At 44.1% G+C, this 23995-nt stretch overlaps 1 protein-coding gene across 9 annotated transcripts in view; it reads left to right on the top strand.

The window, feature by feature from the left end:
• LOC308384923 (triple functional domain protein) overlaps nucleotides 1–23995 on the top strand; it is a 79198-nt gene that overhangs the window by 27670 nt on the left and 27533 nt on the right. For all 9 annotated transcript variants that reach the window (XM_080863580.1, XM_080863581.1, XM_080863588.1 and 6 more), the window contains exons 3-13: nucleotides 7951–8025; nucleotides 11156–11270; nucleotides 12893–13085; nucleotides 16663–16767; nucleotides 16986–17182; nucleotides 17469–17709; nucleotides 18428–18550; nucleotides 19370–19561; nucleotides 22197–22328; nucleotides 22439–22669; nucleotides 23339–23461. In XM_080863580.1, the coding sequence (XP_080719706.1) occupies nucleotides 7951–8025; nucleotides 11156–11270; nucleotides 12893–13085; nucleotides 16663–16767; nucleotides 16986–17182; nucleotides 17469–17709; nucleotides 18428–18550; nucleotides 19370–19561; nucleotides 22197–22328; nucleotides 22439–22669; nucleotides 23339–23461 (1727 nt within the window). The remainder of the gene's footprint in view (nucleotides 1–7950; nucleotides 8026–11155; nucleotides 11271–12892; nucleotides 13086–16662; nucleotides 16768–16985; nucleotides 17183–17468; nucleotides 17710–18427; nucleotides 18551–19369; nucleotides 19562–22196; nucleotides 22329–22438; nucleotides 22670–23338; nucleotides 23462–23995) is intronic.

Here is a 23995-nt window from a genome sequence, read left to right as displayed (position 1 = left end):
GCAAAGCAGTGAACTATGAGAAGATCACTTTGTACGTGGGCGGAGCTGAAGCGTTTTGCCTACAACCTCACGACTCACTTCCTGTGCTAAGCGGCTTCTCCTCGTTCATAAATGCAGTGCAGGCATATTATAATTGCTGCCCCTCCTGCACGTTGAGGATTACCTCCATTTACCTGTCTCTCCAAAAGACAGACAGATTAGCAGCTCACCTAATGCCACACGAGGTTCTCACTGTTTATCCACAGAGCCCAAGTGTCTGCACCGGTAACCCAATTTCTCCTTGGAAATGTTTGCTCCAGCTTTCCATATGGATGTGTAGACATCACCAAAAATGGGTGGTTTTGGTTGTCTGCAGGGTTGGAATATCTCCCCTCAGGAATCTCAGGATTAGCTTCAGCTGCGGCAGCTCTGCCTGCAGCGGACTGGGATCCCGTCGGCACATCGGCCAGTCACTCTATGATTAGATGATGCTGCGAGCGGGCTGCATTTCTCCAGCAGCAGCCGAAGCCAAATCCACAGCAATTTATGGAGGTTTTACAATTTAGGGAAGAATTTTCAAGCATGGCTTGCTGGACAGCCAATCACAAGTGGCAGTATGCTTATACTGGTTCCTCCCTCGTCCCACTGACAGGTACAGTGTTGCCTGTCTGGTGATGCACAGGAGAGGGGGACGTAGAATCTACCATGCAGTCAGCACCATCCTTTCCTTTGTGCTCTTCCTCGTCATTCCTCAATCAACCCAATGGAAACTGAACTTAGTCGTCCCTCCATCGTTCCCTGACGTCTACTTTATTCCTCCTTCGCTGTCATACACCGCTTCTCTCTTTCCTCAGCCTAGTTATGACACAATGATGTGTTTCATTAGCTTACTAATTTTCCTGGTTCCTCCTAGTTGGTTTTGTTCATCATTTACCCAGAAACCCTTGTTCTCCAGTCTGCTTCTGTGCGGGTGTGGGTGTGACCTGGCCACTCTATATTTAGCTGCTGTGCCACTTTCTCTGTTCCCAGAGCACTGCAGAGTGCTGGGAGGTGATGGAGGATGGGGTGGCTGTGTCTTTAAACTTACCTTTTACTTTTGATGATTAAAGAAGAAATCCACCCAAAATACTGCTCAGATAAACTCTGGAAATAAGAAGGTGTGTGTGTGTGTGTGTGTGTGTGTGTGTGTGTGTGTGTGTGTGTGTGTGTGTGTGTGTGTGTGTGTGTGTGTGTGTGTGTGTGTGTGTGTGTGTGTGTGTGTGTGTGTGTGTGTGTGTGTTTTGGTCAGTCTGCGTGAAACCTTAATCTGATAAAAGTCGCCGTACAGTAGCAAATTCAAACAACTACAAGGCCTCACTGTGCGCTCTTTTTACACGCTCACACTCTTCCAAACACGCAGCGGTTTTCTGCTCGTCTCTTGTCAACATTAGGTTTTTCATTGACCTTTGATTATCCTCCTGCTCAGTGGCAGCCGGCCAATCAGACAGCAGGTTTGCAAGCAACATCAAAGATTGTCTTTGCTTCAGAAGATGAATCACTCTGTGGTGAAAACATGCTGACTTATCTGTTTGTGCGCATATGCTGCAGTTCACCTCGATAAGCGCGCTTCTTGAGCATTTAGCTTGGCATCGCTGCTGTAAATAAGTGGCGCCGATAAACATCGCGCTCGAGCTAAGCTGCGAGGTAATGTTCAGGGAGCAGCGTGTAGGCAGCTGCTACAAAAGCAGCTTTCTTGTAATTTAATGGCCGTATTGTCACATGATGACCACAGCATTAGACAATCTGTTCCAAAGCAGTTGTATGTGTCGCGTAAGGTTGTAATTCATAGAAAGTATGATCATTTTCATAGCTGGTCTAGATCAGTGATGTCAAACTCATCTTCAATCAAAGGGGACGTACGGCACATATAGCTCATAGGATAGATCGAACTGGTGAAACTCTGCCTTCTGTCAATGTAAAGACATTTAGACACTTTTAATTCCTGAGTTATCCTTGTATAAGAAAAAAATTTGTTTTTTTTTTTTTTTTTTAAATAGCACAGCTCAGTTTTTCTGAAGTCACTACTGGGCCAATTCTGGCTCCCAGGTCACATGTTTTACACCTCTTTGTCTAGAAAATGAAAAGCATTTATCCCAGTTTTCTAAAATCCAACCAAACCTTGTCATGTAAGTCAAAACAAGTAAATGCTCACAATTGTTATCGGTGTTTACAATAAATATACCTTGAATAGGTGTTTCATTTCTTGCTAATGTGTTAATCACTCAATGTAACATTAAAAACACCTAGAAGAAGTATAAACATTTTTTAAGTGACTTTTTTCAGTTCTAACTCCACTACACTAGCTTTACATGAGTTAACAAACAAAACAATCCCTGTTTATCTTTTACTTGGGCCCTCTGCAGCTTCTCAGTTCCTCTGCCTGAAACAAGCTGCCTTAGCTCCCTTCCCCATGACTTTAAGACGTCTTTCTTCTGATTGGCTGCTCGTTGTAAACGGAAGCTGTGATCAGCAGGTCGGTAGGCCAAAGCTTTGTGCCTGAGAGGACCATGTTGGAGTGAGCCACTCTCACTCACATTATAGAGAGTTAAGGGTAGAAAACATCACTGTTTGTTATGACGGTGTGTTGTTGGAACATACCGTCTGTGACAGATGAGAAAAATAGGCTAACTTTTACCCATATTGATAGCACATTTAGCGATTCCTAATACCTTGTGTCCTAATTTTTCATAAAGAGACTTAAAGGTAAAGCTGCCGATGCAGCAGGATCATATGGAGAGAGGTGGGGGTGAGCCTTTCCCAGCTGTCGTAGGGTGAGGCAGGGTGTAGCCTGCACAGGTCTCCAGTCTGCCACAGAATAACTGTGAATGTCTCACTGGCTGCAGCTTCTCAAACGTGACAGATGAATGCCTCTTTGACATTTTGGAACCATCCCTTTTTTGGCTTTAAGTGTTGCTCGGACAACCCAAGCTTACGTCTTTTTAAGTTTGATGAAGTCGAATTTGAAACGCAGCGATCAATAAATAATCCTGAGATTCAACCCAGTTTGACTCCCCCAGCGCTCTCCGTCTCCTCAGAGAGCGGATCTGGACCATGTGCAGCTCCCAGAAATAGAGCCAGAGCAAGCGCTCTCTGTCTGCACTCCCCTCCTCTCATGCTTCATCTATAAAGAGCTACAAGCTCATTCTCTACAGGAGCGCAGTGGGAAATGTAGTTGATCATGCTAATTTGTTTTTTGTGGCACCCTGAGGGAGGGAAGGAGACAAATGAGAGGAGAGAAGAATAGTAAAAATAGAGACAAGTCCTGATTCTCATCCATCTCCTCCGGTGGCAGGAATGAATTAGCATCTCATTAGCATACAGTCGTAAATACGACGCCATGCAGAGACCAGAGACTGGAGTGCAATTTCAAAAACACTTCAGTGCCCGAGAGGGGTGTGTTTCTGAGCGTTTGTTTATTATTTAATCTTATTGAAGGTACACGTATTGAAGGTGCTTGAGAGGACGCAGCGTAGGGCTCTTGAGTTTAATTTGTAGTACTGCGTTCAATTTCCTCTGCAGCGGGTAGTGTTATTATTTACGTTAGCTCTGTCATCACGAAGCTGAGCTGGATTTGGAGCTGATAAATCTTGGAAAATGATTAATGTAACTGAACTCTCAGAAGGAGACAAGACTTAAAATTGCCAGAACTATGGAAATAATACCAATGGTGTGTGTCTACACACTTACTGCACAATAATGAGCTAAATACAGTAACCGCTTGTTACATTTTCTGTCATGGAGGTAGTGTACGTGAAAAAATCCATTATTTCTTTATATTTTCCTTCCAAGAAGCCAGTCTTTGTTTTGCTTTATTTAAAGTGGGTTTGAACAAGGCTTTAAGGTTTTCTTGGACATCGGCTGCTTTCTCACTTTAGTCTGTCGATATCTGGAGTTCGTATCTTTAGGCAGTTTATTATTAGCAGCCGGTTTTTGTTTTTTTTGTTGTTTTTTTTAACTGAATCTATGATAAATAATGAAATCACATTTTTGCACCAACGTGGTGATTCCCAAAGAGTTCCTAAAACTTGGCAAATCTCGGCATGGTGTGGAGTGTGTCCTGCAGGGCCTGGAAAAATGGAGGGTAACAGAAGTGGGAATATCCAGGTCCTGGGAAAACCATGTGGCCCTTCAGTTGACCCATCTTTTATTCACTGAAACCTCATCAGAAATGATCACAGTGGAAGGGTGGCTGTCAATTCAGTTCAGTTTTATTTATACAGCATCAAATCACAACAACAGTCGCCTCAAGGTGCTTTATATTGTAAGGTAGACCCTTCAATACATGCAGAGCAAAACCCAACAATCATATGACCCCTATGAGCAAGCACTTTGGCAACAGTAGGAAGGAAAAACTCCCTTTTAAAAGGAAGAAACCTCCAGCACAACCAGGCTCAGGGAGGGGCGGCTGGTTAGACAGGATAAAAGACACGCTGTGGAAGAGAGCCAGTGATTGATAAGAAGTAAAGATTCAATGCAGAGGTCAGTTAACACAGAGTGAGTGAGAAATGTGACTGAAAAAGAAATGAAAAAGTTATGCTGCAATAGGTAAAGGCTGCTGGGCCTATACCTATTGCACTAAGGGAGGATTCAAGGTCACCTGATCTAACCCTAACTATATACTTTAGCAAAAAGGAAAGTTTTAAGCCTGATTTTAAAAGTAGAGATAGTGTCTGTCTCCCAAACCCAAGCTGGAAGCCAGTTCCACAGAAGAGGCTGAAGGCTCTGCCTCCAGCTTTCTTCTTTTAAATACTCTAGGAACACAGAGTAAGCCCGCAGTCCGAGAGTGAAGTAGTGTAATGGGGTGATACGGTATTATAAGGTCATTAAGATAAGATTGTTCAAGACCTTGTATGCGAGGAGGAGTATGTTGAATACAATTCTGGATTAGGGAGCTATTCAAGAAGCTATTCTTAAGGAAGGGAAACAGGGAGAAGGTATACAGAATTGGAAAAGAACTTGGCTGAACAGTGGTTTTCAGCCAGTGGTGTTGGAAATCTTGTCAAAATTGATGGAAGTATGGATGCAGAAAAGTACCATCAGATTTTAATCCACCTTGCGATAATATCTGGTTGCATCTGATTGGCAGCAGCTTCATTCTTTACCCTGATAATGATCCCAAACACACTGCCAGGGCAGTAGAAGCTTACCTGGACAGGATAACACACAAAGGAGCACCATCAGTCATGTTACAATAACTCTGTGTACCTATTTCCCACTTTCCTAGCAAAATGTAAGAGTGGAGAGTGGCTCAAGATTTTTGCACAGCACTGTATTATCTTTGTGCTAATCCATACACTGTGTTTACACTGCATATTACTGCCAAACACCTACCTGCTGCCATGCTGTGGAGTTATATTTCTGGAATCGCCCATAAGGGGATAGATGTACACCATTACACACACTGAAGGTTTAACTCGGTAAAATAAAGCAGGCATGACTCTGACACCCAGGTTGACAATAAAAAGGAGGCAAACGTCAGTGGGACACAGAATGTCAAGGAGAGAATAAGAGAAAAAGATTCACATGGGAAATATAACTCGTCTGGGCCATCAGTCATATAAACTAGACCTCTGCTCTGTCTGAAGGACAAAATTGGGGCTTATTCTGCCTGTGTGTGTTTGTGTGTGTGTTTTAAGGCCGTGGGTTTAATCACTTCAGGGATTTCTGTGTTTACAGGAGTTGCTTGAAAAGGTTTGCTCTTATTGACTATCCCCGTCCAGCTGTTCACTCTCTTCCGGCAAGGTGTCTCTTGTTTGACACCGTCACACCCATGAGGTTCAGCTTGACATTTCCATGGCGACAGTTTACAGCCCACATTATCACTGTTGGGTTTCTCTCCAGTTTATTCTCATTATCTATTCTAGACAAACCAGTATGTAAAACACATCAGTCGTTATGGTCTACACCAGAGGAGTTTTTCCGGCAGTATCGGAGAAGCCGCGATGAAGAGAAAGTTTATGCTTTCATGAGGAAACCAAAGGGTCAGCCACCATTGTGTGATTCATCAGTGAATACAAGCAAGTACTATTTATAGGAAAATGTCAGTCATTGGGAGACTGAGAGAGGAAGCGGTGAAGGTAACTTTATTTATATTCATGTTTTGTGGCTGACAGCTCGATGGCCTTCAATAACCGTGCCATTTAGAAATCATCATGTTTTCCTCAGATAGAGGAAGGGGAATTAGGAAAGTCGAGATGCTTTCTACATTCGTTGCTGACAGTCAGTTGGAGTTGCCCGGGATTTATGGGCTGCAGTCGCAGAGACAGAAGTGCTTGTGGTATTAAAACACACAGTTGTGTTGGGCTAATAAGGAGGCAGGCTTTGTTACTTATGTAGCAGAATCATTTGTTTTGTGGCTTTATGGTTAACAGTGTTTGTCTCTTGCCTGCCGTTCCAACATTTTGTCAGCCACCTTTTCTAGAAGGTCAGTCGTAATGATATGGCATCCCTGACGACCCCTAAAACCACAATGAGGTTGACATTTATAGATATTTGATAGACTGCTGTGCACTTTGGTGCTGACTTTTATAGTCCTGCAAGGTGAATAAAATGCAGTCAATTTGGCAATCCGTAGACTTCATGTGTTATAGTCATCTGTTGATATATAGTACAGTGTAGACTGTGACGACTATGATTGGTCCGCTTGGTGCCATTATGACTGTCCAATAAAAACACAGCACACTACTTTATAATTCTTAAGTTAGACAGGAATCTTGAGCTATAACAGCTTTAATCAGTTGCAACATCACCCTCTGTATAGCTGTGTCTGAGCTTCTGTGCTGGACTATCTTACCTGTACATTTACAAAGGACAAAGAAAGCAAAACGAATATGTAAAAATTCCAACACTAATCCCTTAAAAGTAAATGCTGCCCAGCTGCCTCGCGCTTTCAGAGTGCTGCTTGTTCATTTTCGTTACCTCCAACACAATCTGCTTGCAATCAAAGTTGCAGTGATTACAGAGTGACGTGGACATAGAAGATATTCTTATTGAATTGAATAATTAGAGTTGTTATAAAACAACTCTCTGGAAAAACAGGATCAAAGTCCGTGTCACCACGTGGTAACCATCATGGTAATAGCTCTGCCCTGGTATGTGAGCCGTTATTTGCAAAGCCTGTATATAAATGAGTAAAACATTCAAAACTTTTATGCGAACCGTATTCGCCATTCTCATTGGTCGTTGCATCAGTCGCTCACCTGGAAGTTGAGAAAAGTTTGTCTCTGGTCGCCTGTGGATGCTCCGCTGTGGTCGCCACGTTGCTTTCACTGTGAACACAGTACATATGCTTTCAGTGACTCTCTTACCCAGGGGTGGGACGAACTGTGTATGTGTGTCTGCTGTGCTCTCTAACTGGGAAGCTCTTATTTTTACATGTCAGGTGAATATGTTAATCGCTACACTGCAGAGCAAAGTTTAGTTAAAGGTTCCTTTATGTTTAATCTTCATAGTCCAAGCGTTTCCACCACTCAATGTTTGGTAGATGTGAAAATTCACCAGCTACTCAGAGTCTTTTTCAATAAATGCGACATTTTATTATTACTCTAGCTGATGGGAGCTAAAGTGGCCTGTGACATTTAATGTTTCTTTACCCCGTTTCACCTCTGCTACACTAAGAGCTTTAGCAGCTCTGCGTCTGGCCTCACAGTCTCACCATTACTGTTTCTGACCGCTGTCTCATTGTGTGTATGTGTGAGCGTGAGAGCGGGAATCTTACAGACTTTTTCCTCTTGATGCAAGCAATCCAAAACTGGGACTGAACACGTTGAGTTTTAAAAGCTGCAGATCACCAGATTACAACTAGACAAAATCTGCTCTGTCCCAAATAATCTGGGCTCTTCAACTGCACAAGAACGGGGAAAAAGGGAAAAGCTTTTTTTTATTTCGTTCTTGTATTCAAACCCCATGTTTTCTTTCCTCGTCTCTTCACAGGTTTCAGGAGAAATGAGGAGATGAGAGCGATGGAGGTGCTTCCCATCCTCAAAGAGAAGGTTGCCTTTCTGTCAGGTAAGGTTATGTGTGTTTGTCTGGTCTCAAAAATGTACCACCCCCTGCTGTCTGATCATGGCAAATAAAGCTAATAGAGCCTGATGTATACTTTGTACTACTTAGTTTGTATACACACACACACAGACAGTTGCTAGGTAGTAAGCTGTACTTTTGACTTCCTCTTTTTCTTGCGCACAGACACGCACACAGTAACAAGCTGTGCAGGGGTCAGGCTGAGGCCCAGACACTTGGCTCTTGACCTGTCTTTAAGCACACGCATGTACACCCAGTTGACACACAGCACACACGCTGACATGCACACAGATATCTGTTGTTTGACCGTCATCAGCAGGACAGTTAGCGTAGAGAGCTACAGCAACCACGTCCGACACACACTCGCACTCACACACTCGAGTGGTGCCAGAGAAAACTCACAGGAGGCTGAGCTGGAGATGCGGATTGCCAAGAACATCCAGCAGGATTATTTGCACAACACACAAAAGCATTTTTTTTTGAGTGCGTGTGTGTTACTGTTACGTTTGTGCGTATTCGTGCAAATGCAAGCACTCAGATCTCCAAAGAGCCAAATGGAATAACAAAGTGAAATCGGTGTGTGCGTCGTGCGCTGGCAGAGAAGGTCACAGTTAGAAACACAATGACGAGGAAAAGGACTCTGACAAACAGCGAAATTGAGAGAAGGAGAGTCAGGGCAGCGTTGCCATGGAGATGACTTACTGCCAGCTTCCCATAGTGGACACTGGTGGAATAATTGGCTTTGAAATGAAGGTAGAGGAGGGACCGCTAGTGAAAAGCAGGGTAAATAAGCTAAGCCTATTATCCCCAATTTGGCCCCTTAATAAATCGGCCATGTTCGCCCTCTCTCATGTTTGTCTGTTGCCACGTGAGCGTTTGATTTTCTCCTCTGAGCGGCAGGGTCAAGCCTACAGGCGCCCAGCAACCCGACTGAACTCACTAATTTGCGGGCTGAGCAGAGAGGGCCTGTGTTTATGAGTTCCCACGTGAGCGAAGCAGCCTTCTTCTTCTGCAAGTGGCCAGAAACTAGGAGCAAAATATTATTACAGCACAAAATATGACTGCAGAGAAGATAAAAGGTCTGAAAAATCCTTTAAAAGACCACAAAATATCACAAACAAACACTGCAGAATTCAAACACCATGTACAAAAAAACAGTGCACAGTTTCTGCATAACAAAATGTATGCATTTGGCTTGCTTGCTGTTTGGAGAGAGCCAATCATATATACATGTTTGATTTATTTCTTTATCTTTTCTGTTCTTTTAAAGGAACAGACTCTGCTTCTCCTTGTTGTGTCGTATTCTGTTATAGTGCAGTGTTAATATTAGATATGGCTTTAATAATATTCAGAAAATGCTCAGTCTAAACAAAACCCTTTCAGACTGCTCTACATGCTTCAATTCAGACAGTAGTTGTTTTGTTTTTTTAACATTGGGCTCTGTGACATCAGGTGAGGTCAGGCACGTAGCTATGGCTATGCGAATAGACTGTACATAGAAGATGGATGTAGCCACCAGCGTTACCATCTTGATGTTTAGAAGATGTGACTCAGAAGGGGCGACTAACTGAGAACCTGAACACTGCACATTTAAATGCTACCATGTAGCCATTTACAAGCAATGTTGGGCCGTGCACAAAAATGGTGTGTCACAAACGACTCGCTACTTTGTTTCTAAAGCAGTGCATTGCCTTACTTAAACGTTGCCAGGAAAAAGTCATTTGATATAATAGACGTTACATTGTTTTCACATTACTCAGCAGCATGGCCTGAAATGCTTTGTCACATAATTACCAAGCTTAGGCTACAGTCTCACACCCTAAAATAAATCATTATACTAACACGTGCGCACACAAGATCTTTCTTCTAGCAATTAATTACGAACACAAAGCCAATAAAACAAAGCAGCGTTGAGAACCAGCCCAGAGAGGCTTTAGAGCAGTCGTCACGGTGATCGCGCTGTAGAAAAAGGTGCAGGTAGAAATGTAAGCTACAAGCCAGACTGCTCATCGCTGCCTCTGTGTTGAGCTGAGCTCATCTTTAACTTCACTTCTCGGCTCTCTGCACAGATGTTGTGTTAGCAGTATAATTCAGTCATTTCTGCCCTGGATGGTGTTTGCACTTGGCCATCGCACTCTCATCCTTTCTGTTTACTGAAAATCAAAGGAATCTTCATATTTGAAGAAACAGTTTCCTCCTGCCTGCACATAGACTGAAATCAGTCTGTTCAGCCATCGTGCAGATAATTGAAGAAACTTTGTTTTGAAACGCAGTGTCATGATTCACTTAACACAAAGTAAAGCTTTCTCCTCCTTTCTGGCCCTAATGGTGACGATCATTTACAAAACAAAATGTGTTTAGTAGCTCATCAGGAGTAATGGAGGTCATAGAGAGGGGCGTCAGGGGTTATTTCTGTATGTTTTGTTTCAGACAGTGGATGAACTGAGGGTCTGCACAGGACTCTGTCAAAGATAAAAGGTCCACTTATCGTCTGTGACCTTCACCCTGTTAAGATAGTTTTTCCCTTTTTTGCTCATAAATGAAAGCTTAACTTCATTGTCATCACCAGCTGTGTTTTGTGTTTATTCTTAATTAGTGAATGTAAGCACACCACCACTACTACAGTGAAGAACTGCTGCATGCGCTGCTCATCAGCTAACGTGAGTGCTGCCGTGCCGCCGTGCAGTCTCAAACAGCCTGTAGCGTGGCCACGAGCCCATTGCAAGCAGGTCCACTTCATTTTTCACAGCTCGACTGCACAGAGAGACAACGATAAAACACTTTCAGTCTAAATTATCTCCTGTCCTTTAAAAAAAACCCAAAAAACAAAAAAACAAAAACTTCTGTTTTTTTATTTATTTTTTTAGCATTCGGCTCAGCGGCCTCGGGGTCACACATATATCTAGCCTGTCACTCATTTTTGGGTTAGCTAACTGCCTACGATCATCTCTGTTATGCTCCAGTGGTGCAAATGATACCACTAAACCTGCAAAACTCTGTGCCACATACACACTTGTCCTTACTCCAATCTGTGTGTGTGTGTGTGTGTGTGTGTGTGTGTGTGTGTGTGTGTGTGTGTGTGTGTGTGTGTGTGTCTGCTTGTGCATCACCTCAGGTGGCAGAGACAGACGTGGTGGTCCTGTGTTAACGTTCCCATCACGCAGCAACCACGACAGAATACGAACAGACGACCTGAGGAGACTGATCGCTTACCTCGCCGGCATCCCCAGGTTACTTATTTCATTGCATGTGATTTTGTGTGGGTGGGTGTGTGTGGCAGTGCCTCAGAATGACATGAACTCCCACAGCAAGTGCTCAAAGCTCTATAAGCGAACACGTGAGAGGGCTGAGATGAGCATGTGATAGGAACGGAGAGCGTAATAATTCAGGAGCAGTTATCTTGCTGCAGCTTCTCGGCTGCCAGAAATCGCTTCTAAAGATGGTGAGATGCTGAGACAGAGAAGAGAAGCCTGGAGCTAACAGAGGCGACATGCAACAGAAAAAGAAATGGAGAGGGAAAAACAGGAAAGAGGTTTAAACAGAGAGAGAGAGGAGGCTGCTGAGATGGGCAGAGGGTGGAAGGATTAAAGCTGACAGAGATGGAGAGCGCATGTGTGAGGAGGTGTGTGTGTGAGGGAGGGAGGGAGTGTATGAAAGCAAAACAAAGTGTCGCAGTAGCCGAGGCAGTGCAGCAGCAGTTCCTGTAGGCGAGCAGCTCCTCACCTCCCAGGTAAAGCGTCGCTCATCCGCCTCCTTCTCCTTCCTTTTTTGACCCGGCATGCTGCTTCTTCTTCTCCTCCTTGCGTATCTCTCAAAAGCATCCACCCTCTTCATCTACACTCACCTCCATAACATTATGTTTGCTTTTTTTTTTTGCTTTTTTTAAATTAGACTCCAAGTTGAATTTCGGGCTTTGAAAACCTCACGTCATCGTGTCACATCTTGCACATCTTTCTTAACTTTGGGGTTTTTGGCATCCCTGTGTTTGTGAAAGGGAACATCTGCACATCGCTGCACACTGTGTGTGTAGCGACAAGCTGTTCCACCGAGAGAGGGAGGGAGAGAGGCTTGGGAAAGGATGGAGGTATTTAGGGATGCAGTGATGGAAAGATTTTAAAGTGATGTATTTTTTATTATTATTTTTTTAAACAACACGATGACATACTAGAAGGGAACGCAGCGATCTGAGTTTGTGGATTGAATAAAGTAGTTGTGGTTGGAATGACATGGAAACGGACAGATGGCAGATGAGCTGCAAAATATTCTGAATCCTAAAGACAAATTCTGTTTGTTGTGGCATGTCAGATAACTGTGACAGGTTTCAGCTTCAGTGCGTGTATGCAAGCTTGTGCAGCGATAATAAAGATGATGATGGTCAGAGCAGAGCACCACAGGGGGAAGAGGCTGCTGATGCACAAACGGACTGAACTGTATTTTTATATATATACATATATATGTATGCATATATGCGTTTGTGATTCATTCGTCGCAGGTTTCTGCGTACGTGTGGGTGTGTGTGTGTGACTGTGTGTGCATAGGGGTGCGTGGGTGTGTGTGTGGGATTTGCTGCGTAGGCTTCTCACAGTATAGAAAATGCGTCATCTCACTGTTTGTTTTGGTTCTCTTTCCTCTTCTTCTCTATTCTTCCTTCTTCCATCTGTCCTTTCCTCTCCATCATCCCTCTTTCATCCTTTCCCACGACTGTCATCTCTCTCTCTCCGGATTAAACTCTCACCAATCTCTCTTGGCCCCCTTCCCCCCACCCACCCCATGCCCACCCCCCCATCTCTTCTCTTTAATTCCTCCCACTCCCGCCGACCTCCATCCTCTGTCCATCCTCTGTCCATCCCAGCGAGGAGGTGTGTAAACATGGCTTCACGGTCATTGTTGACATGCGTGGCTCCAAGTGGGACAGCATCAAGCCTCTGCTGAAGATCCTGCAGGAGTCGTTCCCGTCCTGCATCCACGTCGCGCTCATCATCAAACCGGACAACTTCTGGCAGAAGCAGAGGACCAACTTCGGCAGCTCCAAGTTTGAATTCGAGGTAGGATGTTGAGCCAGTGTTCGAGGCAGTGATAGAATATTTTGATGTCTTACTCAAAAATAGCTTTGGAAGCTGTTGAGTGAATAGAAGCAACAGACAGTGATTTTCATTGAAATAACAGGTTCTGGTTTGTTTCGCACTGCCAGATTAATCAGTGATCTTAACACTGTTAGATTTAAAGACTCGGACTCTGTTTGTGGAGGGGTTGTACTATTCACACTGGTGATGCGGCGCTTTATCATCCAAATATGAGCAGATATCAGCCATGTTGACTGAAATCACCTAACAAGATGGTAGTTATCGAGTGTGTGGCATCAGTTTTGCTCTAGTTTATCAATCAAGAGCTTAAAGACTTTAAAACGGGTTAATTTGTTTTTTCGTTTTGTTTTTTAAATGAAGATTTATTTTATTTCCCTGGTGCAAAGGGGAATAATAAATAACAGGGGGAAACAATATTGCCGTCAACTAAATTCTCACTCAGAATTTGTCCAGAATTTCATTACATTTTTTTCCCTCCCTCTAATAAACGTTATGCGATAAGCAATAACATTCGCAATAATCAGCTGCCTCTCCAGGGAGTCTCGCCTTCTTGGACTGCAGCTGCTAATGCTCGTTCTGCTGTGCAGCCTCGGTCGGTGAGCTTGGCGTAGCGGCGCACGGAGCAGACCTCCACCTGCTGCAGGTTCTGGTTAAAGTGGCCCCAAAAGAACAAGGACTGGCGTCACCAGCTGCAGTCCAAGCTGGTGGAGTTTGAGTCTGTTTGACTGTCGGCAGGTGTTGGATGTTTAGCAGAGACTGAGCTTTCAAAATAAGAGCGAGAGGGTTTAGTAGGTGGCAGGGCTGGATGACCAAAATCTCATACCCCGATTGTGCTAAAAGTAACAGTATAGTACATTTTCTGTCAAATAATATAATGACTACATACAAAGGACTTGTTCTACATTTAAAATTTTGCATTTTAAAGTGGAAAACAATCCATCCAAATGATGAAATAAACACTGGTGTACACAGTTTTGCAACACTGTGAAATAAACAGATGTTTCTATGTCGTCATCGTCGTGTCCACAGCATAGTGGTTAAACGTTTACCTTACATCCAAAAGATCCACGGTTGGAGACACAGACCTTGCCCGGTGAACTCCTACTGCCGATTCTGAGCTCGGATAAATGAAAGTATCCATCTACATGCCGAAAGTACCTTTTTCATCCAGTGTACATCACCTTAATCCTCAGAAGGATTAAAAATTATTATCTAACGATTTATATCGGTCTTTAAAGCACGGAAGGTTTAGGACGAGGGCGTTAAACATAAAGCTCAGGGGAGCGGGACCAGAATCGGACCAGATCGCCAAAGACTCCAGTCCGGCTCACTGGTTGACTTTGGGAAGTGTGAAGGAGGGCATCAATTTTGGACTTTTAACTGTATTTTGTTGCTTTTTTCTGCTGATAAGGACCTCCCCCATCACCATTCATACTAGACCAAAGTTAATAAGTTGTAAACAATTAAAAGTAAGAAAGTTCCTGTTTTCTGCCATAGAGATGTGTTATTTTGCACTTCTTCTTATGTTAAAATAACTTCTTTACACCAGCCCGGCCCACTGAAGCTCAGAGTGGGCGGTACGTTTCCCACAATGTAAAATGAGTTTGACATCCCTGATTTAAGGGAACTGTTGCAGTTGATATGTGAGCATATATATCTCACAGCTGCCTGTTGTCAAGCGTATCAGTTTTACATTTGGCATTTTAAAGGAACTCGTCAAAAAACATTTTAAAAAGCCCCCACCCTCACCTCCCTCCAATTTGCTGTCAGCTGAGCTGTGATAACAACCGCTCTGCCGCCGCCCCTCCCTCCACACCCCCGAGCTGCTCATTGTCAGCACATTTCATTATTTTCCTCTCCCCGCTGCTTTGGGTGCGTACACCACCAGCCAGCTGTCTGCCATAGGGAAAAACATTTCATCACATCGAACCCAAAAACGGCTCGCTGCAGATCACGAGGACGAGTATTCGTTATGCTGTCAGTCAAGCGATAGAAGGCATTTTCACAGCTAATTAAGTGATGCGTTCACACGAACAGGCTTATTTTTTACCCTCTGACCATTTCGTCGTCATCAACTCGACACTGAAATGTGCACCAGCGGAGCTCTCGACTTCATCTGATTACAAGCCTGTGTAGTAAATGTCTTCTGATGAGAGCGGAATAACAATTCCCCTCCCCCTGTTTGATCTGTCATTAGCCAGCCTTGCTTACTACGATGATCATCAGCTCTCATTTGTTGTGGTGAAACTTGGGTTGGCATAAGCTCCTGTGTTGTCTTTATTGGTTTTTTATGCAGTGCGTTTTTCTGATACGGAGTGGAAATTTTCCCCTCTAGCTTCTGATTATAGCTACGTAGGAGAACGCACGAGTGTGGAAATTTACTGTGATTGCTCACACGTGTATGAACACGACCTCACTGTAGTCTCATTATATCATATTGATCTTTTGATAGGAAGAATAGCCACAGGGAACGTTATAGTTATCCATGCACCGGTCTGTCATGCCGCACAAGCATTGATTGGATAGCGTGCATGTGCATTCATGTGCAGGCTTCATCCCCCCTGTCCATGCTTTATGTTTTATTAAGATTTCAGAAGTTTTCATCTTGCACTCTTCATGCAAAATTGATATAGGGCTGTTGCTAGGACTACAGTTGCGTATGTGTGTGAGCGTCCAGCATTCAGTGTGTGCATCAAGGATTTTTCTCTCGCTTTGTGCAATAGAAACCAGAAGTAGGACATGTTCCTCCCTTTTTGTCATCAGTTCATACACAAAGAAAGCAAAGCTCAGAGAGCCGGTCGCAATCTCTCTTTTTTCCGTTCGATTGTTGATAAATGGCACAGTTCAGCACAAGCATAAAATGCTACCCAAACGTCCCTGGCCGACTATCGCTCCATTCAGCAGAGTACAAATCGGTACAATAGCGAACGCGGCAGCATCAGTATTTTACCCTGGCAAGAGCCGCTGTGCTTTTTTACCCAAGGACAACAGTGCATCTCTGCATTGTTTGGCCTACACAAAGCCTATCCAAGCGATCGCTCCGACTCCATCCATCTCTGGCCATGTGTGTGGGGGTGTTTTGTGCGGAGGTGGAAACACAGGCAACACAGGGAGACTTTTCCTCGGCGTATCACTGAAATTGATATCATGCTGGGGATTTGAAATTCACTTAAGTCTAACATCAAGGAGGCAAAGAAACGTTGCGGCAGGCTGTTAAAGGTTTAGTTCTGAGTTTTGAAGTCTCAAAGACAACATTTTGGTTTGGGGAGGATCTCTTTGGTAGATGGGGGAGAAGTGTTCTTAAATTAGCAGCATCTCAATGTTATTAATCGCGGAGCTTCTGCTGAAGGTCACATCTCTATGTGACCTTCAGCAGAAGCTCCGCGATCTCCGCATTGTCTTTTCTGTGAGTAAATAAAAATCGTACTTTTCAGCAACGAAACACGGCAGAAGGTGAAAGATTAGAAGCATTTACCACTCAAGTGTCCACCTGAACTCCCTCCTTTAAACCCTCGTTCTTTGCTTCTCGCTCCACTAGACCACCATGGTGTCACTCGAAGGCTTGACGAAAGTGGTGGACCCCTCTCAGCTGACAGCAGACTTTGACGGCAGCCTGGACTACAACCACGAAGAGTGGATAGAGGTACGATCAGCTCAGCCGTCCTGTCACTTCAGACTGTCTGTGCCAAGATCCCCCAAATCCCCAGTGATGTCCAAATCGGATGATTAAGACACAAGTGGACACAGGATTATTCTTCTTTCTGATCTGATTGTTTCCTTCTTAAGACAGTCAACCAAACTGCCCATAAGTGGGTCACCATAACTCAGTGGTTTTTTTTGTTTGCTGGTGTTTCCGTCCAGGTGCGTGTAGCATTTGAGGATTTCTCTGGCCATGCTACCCAAATGCTGGCTCGACTAGAAGAGATGCAGGAAACCGTGTCAAGGAAAGACTTTCCCCAAGACCTGGAAGGAGCCAGACGGATGATAGAAGAGCACGCCACACTGAAGAAGAAAGTCATTAAAGCTCCTATAGAGGAACTGGACACTGAAGGGCAAAGGTAAAAAAACAAAACAGTGGTTTTGCATCTTTCTATATATCATATATAATGTATCAGAAATGCCTGTTTTTAAGTCTTAGTTCTGGTTGTGTATGTGAATCCAGATCATTTGTATGAAAGATGGACAGGGCAACAGGTTGGAGCGTGATCAAGAGTTTGGGCAGTGCTCTTTTTTCCCCCCTTTTTTTCTCCTTTTTGGGGTTATCAGTTAACAACGGAGGCTAGCTTGACTGAAACAGTAGCAAAAAGTCTTTGATGTTAATGCAAACATCAAATCTGTTTCCAGATTGCTCCAGCGCATTCAGAGCAGCGAGTCTTTCTCCAATCGCAATGGCAGCAGCGGCGGCAGCAGCAGTAGCGGCAGTGGAGTGTGCAACGCGGACACCCAAGGCCTGGTGCCGCGCATCACCCAGCTGCTGGACAAGCTGCACTCCACCCGGCAGCACCTCCACCAGGCGTGGCACGTCCGCAAGCTCCAACTGGATCAGTGTTTCCAGCTGCGCCTGTTCGAGCAGGATGCAGAGAAGGTCTGTGGCTGGTTCTCTGTGAGCTGTGATGTAGTGATAATCTATAACCAGAGCTGGTGATCACTGCAGGGCACACAAATGCCAATATACATATTTAAAAAAAAATGCAATTACACACACTGAGAAGCATCGACTGATGCTGTTTGCGAAGACCTCGTGTACTGTAGTCGAGCCCTCGGGATCTTAAACACTAAACAGGTTTGCCCTCCTCCACCGTGAGAGGCGGGAAGATGGAGGCTAGCTCACTCGGGTGCACCGCCACCTACTCTGGCTGCCACACAGACGGCTCAGGCGATGACAGCTGCGTCACAAAATAAGAAGAGACAGGGAGAGAAATGCACAGATCTGTGTTGGAGTGAGTAGAATAAAATAGCAGGTTGCAGCAACACAGAGCGAGCTGCAGTCTTGGATACACTGCAGTAGTAGGAGCTTGTTGCTAGGACACCATAGGCCACAAGTTGTTCTCTAAGAGAGCCAGAGAGGATGCTCTTAATAGAGGCAGTCCATTTCTCTGTATGCTGGCCTGGATAGATGTTCGAACACTGCAGCAGTGAGCAAACACGCTCAGGTTTGCCCACACGGCTCAGTCCCAGCTGTTTGTGCCTGTTCTTGCAACAATCTGCAGGAGTTAGTAATGAACCCAACCCTTGTGTGTCTGTGCTTTCATTTTTTTTATTGATATTTTTTCTCTGTGTGTGTATTTGTCGTCATGCTTCAGATGTTCGACTGGATCATGCACAACAAGGGTTTGTTCCTGGCAGGCTACACAGAGATCGGCAACAACCACCCCCATGCTGTGGAGCTGCAAACCCAGCACAGCCACTTCGCCATGAACTGCATGGTGAGACACACACTGATTCGCAGCAGGAGATAATGCTTTTCTTCCCACTTGGACTCAAGTCGGTGCCCTACACTGTATAATAATATAGTTATTGCACTTAGTGTCAAGCTCTACTGCTGGGTTTGAGTGTTTGTTTAGAGCAGCCTGCGCTTCCGTGCGCTTGCACATTTTCTCCATGTTAGGAGCAACACAACCAGGTATTAAGTAATCCTATTCTCTATCCACAGTCCGCCTTACATAACCATTATGAAACTGCTGAGACGAGGAATCAATCCAGCCGCTGAGGGTTTCTGCTTACGGATGAGAAAGAAACAGTAGCAGACCAATAGTGTCTTAAGCTCCTCAGTTTGCCATTTTCTCTGGCCTATTCACTTATTAAACGATGATGTATTAACCGTGTTTTCACGTCTAAGGCACTTTTTTGTCTTTTTTTGCATATGGAAAAAAATACTTTTTTTAAACAAAAAAACTATTTATTGGTATTTCAGAAATAAAAACACAAAAATATGTGCATTATTTTCTGGGTAATGTGCAGCCGTGTGACCTAATACCGATGTTATAATGTAAATTGAGTAATCGTGGAAGCTTTACCTTAAAAATATACCTGAGTACCTGAAGTAAACATGCTCAATGTGCAGAACGACCCATTCTCACAATAATATACCGCTTTAAACCTTCTTTTGGTTCCTCCTCTCAGTTCCTCTCTCGTCTGCACGTACCTGTGGCCTCGGATGTTAGACCAAGTTTTTGCTTCTTTATGAATTAGTGATTGAAAATATTCTGCCATTTCGCGCCTTTCTTCCTCATCGTCCTGTACAGAATGTGTACGTCAACATCAACCGGATCATGTCCGTGGGGAACCGGCTGCTGGAGTCGGGTCACTACGCTTCCCAGCAGATCAAGCAGATCTCAAGTCAGTTGGAGCAGGAGTGGAAGGCGTTTGCCGCCGCATTGGATGAACGTAGCACGCTGTTAGAGATGTCAGCCAGTTTCCATCAGAAATGTGACCAGGTGAGTGTGACGGTTTGGTAAATGGCAAGAAATGTTCATGGACTGAATCTGTTAGAATTTATCGTTTGAGCCTTTAATGTTGTGATTTGAAAAATGCTGGACTCATGCTTTAATTGTTTTCTTTATAAATGAATGGAAATGTCAAAAAAGAATAGATCCTGTACCCTCACTTTAGTAATTAAGCTCAACCCTATCAATTTTTAGCTCTTATGATAAGTAGCTTGTTTCTCAAAAGTCTTAACTAGTCCTTGAACACTGGTTCAGTGGGAACCAATCGGTAAACCTCGTGCTGATGTGCTGTTCAGGTAGCCGAGGTGTTGACCTTTTGTAATGAATGCAAATGAATACACACGTGCACACTTTTTGGATTGTAAAGTACCCATTTGACTTAATTGAATAAACACTAGCACATACATTTCATTTACGTGTGTGTGTGTGTGTGTCTGCTGGTATTTTTGCCCGAGCTCATTAGTCTGGCCACTATGGAATGATTCATGGCCTTAAAAAGTACACAAGCAGAATAACAGCCAGGGAACATGGGCGGTGCGACTTTTCCGACCTGGAATGCTGCCGTCATCAGACCAGCCTTTCATGTTTGTAAGATGAAATAGAAAAGGGCATTTTGTTCCCAGAGGTTTTTCCACTCCACACATACATGAAGAGAACAAAGACTTAAAACAAGCTTCTCTTCTGTATGTGATTCCAATTATGATGTGAGAGGTGTTTAAAAGGCAAATCATTAAGATGGAGATATTTCCCAGAGGTCAATCTTAATGATTGTTATGTTTTCACCCATCACTCCTACAGGGGGGTACAGGAAGCTTCTAGGAAGTCACCACAGGCCAATGAACAGCAGGTTCAGCTACAGATAATTCTTCTAATAGATCTCATGGGCAAAAGATGATTTCTGCAGGTTTACACCCAGGCGATGTCTTTCTATGCTCTGCTGTTTCTGACCCCTGGGAAGAGCGCACAGATGTACAGTGGGGCAAAAAAGTATTTAGTCAGCCACCGATTGTGCAAGTTCCCCCACTTAAAATGATGACAGAGGTCAGTAATTTGCACCAGAGGTACACTTCAACTGTGAGAGACAGAATGTGGAAAAAAAATCCATGAATCCACATGGTAGGATTTGTAAAGAATTTATTCGTAAATTAGGGTGGAAAATAAGTATTTGGCCACCTCAAACAAGGAAAATCTCTGGCTCTCACAGACCTGTAACGTCTTCTGTAAGAAGCTTTTCTGTCCCCCACTCGTTACCTGTATGAATGGCACCTGTTTGAACTCATCATCTGTATAAAAGACACCTGTCCACAGCCTCAAACAGTCAGACTCCAAACTCCGCCATGGCCAAGACCAAAGAGCTTTCGAAGGACACCAGGAAAAGTATTGTAGACCTGCACCAGACTGGGAAGAGTGAATCTACAATAGGCAAGCAGCTTGGTGTGAAAAAATCAACTGTGGGAGCAATCATCAGAAAATGGAAGACATACAAGACCACTGATAATCTCCCTCGATCTGGGGCTCCACGCAAGATCTCATCCCGTGGGGTCAAAATGATCATGAGAACGGTGAGCAAAGATCCCAGAACCACACGGGGGGACCTGGTGAATGACCTGCAGAGAGCTGGGACCAAAGTAACAAAGGTCACCATCAGTAACACACTACAACGGCAGGGAATCAAATCCCGCAGTGCCAGACGTGTTCCGCTGCTGAAGCCAGTGCATGTCCAGGCCCGTCTGAAGTTTGCCAGAGAGCACATGGATGATACAGCAGAGGATTGGGAGAATGTCATGTGGTCAGATGAAACCAAAGTAGAACTTTTTGGTGTAAACTCAACTCGTCGTGTTTGGAGGAAGAAGAATACTGAGTTGCATCCCAAGAACACCATACCTACTGTGAAGCATGGGGGTGGAAACATCATGCTATGGGGCTGTTTTTCTGCCAAGGGGACAGGACGACTGATCCGTGTTAAGGACAGAATGAATGGGGCCATGTATCGTGAGATTTTGAGCCAAAACCTCCTTCCATCAGTGAGAACTTTGAAGATGAAACGAGGCTGGGTCTTCCAACATGACAATGATCCAAAACACACCGCCCGGGCAACAAAGGAGTGGCTCCGTAAGAAGCATTTGAAAGTCCCGGAGTGGCCTAGCCAGTCTCCAGACCTCAACCCCATAGAAAATCTGTGGCGGGAGTTGAAAGTCCGTGTTGCTCGGCGACAGCCCCAAAACATCACTGCTCTCGAGAAGATCTGCATGGAGGAATGGGCCAAAATACCAGCTACTGTGTGTGCAAACCTGGAAAAGACCTATAGTAAACGTTTGACCTCTGTTATTGCCAACAAAGGTTATGTTACAAAGTATTGAGTTGTATTTTTGTTATTGACCAAATACTTATTTTCCACCCTGATTTACGAATAAATTCTTTACAAATCCTACCATGTGGATTCATGGATTTTTTTTTTCACATTCTGTCTCTCACAGTTGAAGTGTACCTCTGGTGCAAATTACTGACCTCTGTCATCATTTTAGGTGGGGGAACTTGCACAATCGGTGGCTGACTAAATACTTTTTTGCCCCACTGTATAAACCACCAGTGTGTCATGTGAACTATGCTTCTCCTCTCGCTGCAGTACATGAGTAATGTGGACTCCTGGTGTAAGGCATGTGGCGAGGTGGACTTGCCTTCTGAGTTACAAGACCTCGAAGATGCCATCCACCATCACCAAGGCCTGTACGAGCACATCACAGCTGCTTACTCGGAGGCAAGTTCACACACACGATGGAGTTAGTCTGCTGTCCAGAGGGCAGAATTAGCTTTAGTGGCATTTATCTTTCCGATTCACATAGAGTTCAAAACATTTTCTAACCTCAGGTGAGTCAAGATGGCAAAACTCTGCTGGACAAGCTGCAGCGACCTTTGACCCCAGGCAGTGCCGATTCACTGACGGCAACGGCAAACTACTCTAAGGCGGTGCACCACGTCCTGGACATCATCCACGAGGTGCTGCATCACCAGAGACAGCTGGAAAACATCTGGCAGCACCGTAAAGTGCGTCTGCACCAGCGCCTGCAGCTCTGCGTGTTTCAGCAGGACGTCCAGCAGGTACGCACACGTTTCCAGTTTACTGCGTGTATTTTTGTTTATACCTTCATGCATGCGCGCATTTGTTCGAGCACACTGCAATTCCAAGGACCGAGCTTAATTGCCAGGGTTAGACATTAATTTGAAAATAGCAGGCTAGGCTTATGGCTAGATGAATACTACACTTAATAGAGGGTTTGATTGCAACCGCAGGCATGTTTCCTATCGACATGTCCTTGAGTTATTTGCTGGGACGATGCACGTTCAGTCCTCACATGTCGCTGTGGATAGGAGCACTGGATGAAGGCCTGAAATAAAAAGGCTTTCTGCAGAATAAAAGCTTGCATACTGTAATCAAATGGTCCCAACATGACAATACCGCTGCACACTGTCCAAAAATCATAGGCATTCCTCAGTGTGTTGACATGGCAACTATTGCTATGGCAACTGAATTGGGTCATATGGCCATGCAGATGCTGTTCATCCTAAGAAGGACAAAGTGCACAGAGGGGAGTGTGCAAAGAAAGACTCCGTGCTGTGGCTCCTGTTAACCGCGCTCATGGTTATTTCTGCCATTCCTTTGCACTCATGTACAGGTTTCATCATTAACACTTGTGGCAGTAATACCACGTCAGAGCGCCCCCTTGTGGTGTTATACGTTTCACAGTGGGTAATGTGGTCTTTGCACAGGTTTTGGACTGGATAGAAAACCATGGCGAGGCCTTCCTCAGCAAACACACAGGGGTGGGAAAGTCTCTCCACCGAGCCAGAGCTCTCCAGAAACGCCATGAAGACTTTGAGGAAGTGGCACAGGTAGCTTGATTCCTGGCCTTTTGTCAGGTTTAAACCAGTGCACCAGTCACTGCATTGCTGGTGTTTGTATTGTTTCTGTGTGCTGTTTTTCTTCTTCTTTTGCCACTGTAATGTTTTCTACTCTGTTGTGTCTCCATGTTATTATATTAATTTACAATCTTTGGGCATTTCACTATTAGTGAAAGACACTCTGACTCATTGGGGGAAAAAATGGAAAAAAAGTAAAGGTGCAGTGAGGGTTAGCAAATCTCGGCTATGCTAAAGCTTATTAGCTTTAATTTGTTAATGTAAAATATTAGCTATTCAAGCTAGCAGAGATACTTTAGTTTTTGTTTATAAAGACTTAGTTTCTAGGTTTTATTGTTTGACATTGTTGGTTTTATTAGTTTCAGTGTTAGCTTAACTCTATTTTCTAAATAGTTTTTTATGAACAGTATTTGTCCCAAGTAAAAGTTAACGCATTCCCAGCATTTTGTGAAGGTGTTTGGCCAAGGTCAGGTTCTTGCCTTGATTTTAGTTGATTAAAATAATTTT

This window comes from Rhamphochromis sp. 'chilingali', assembly GCF_963969265.1.
Source record: "Rhamphochromis sp. 'chilingali' genome assembly, chromosome: 17".
Lineage (NCBI taxonomy): Eukaryota > Metazoa > Chordata > Actinopteri > Cichliformes > Cichlidae > Rhamphochromis > Rhamphochromis sp. 'chilingali'.
This window is presented reverse-complemented; position numbering and strand designations above follow the sequence as displayed.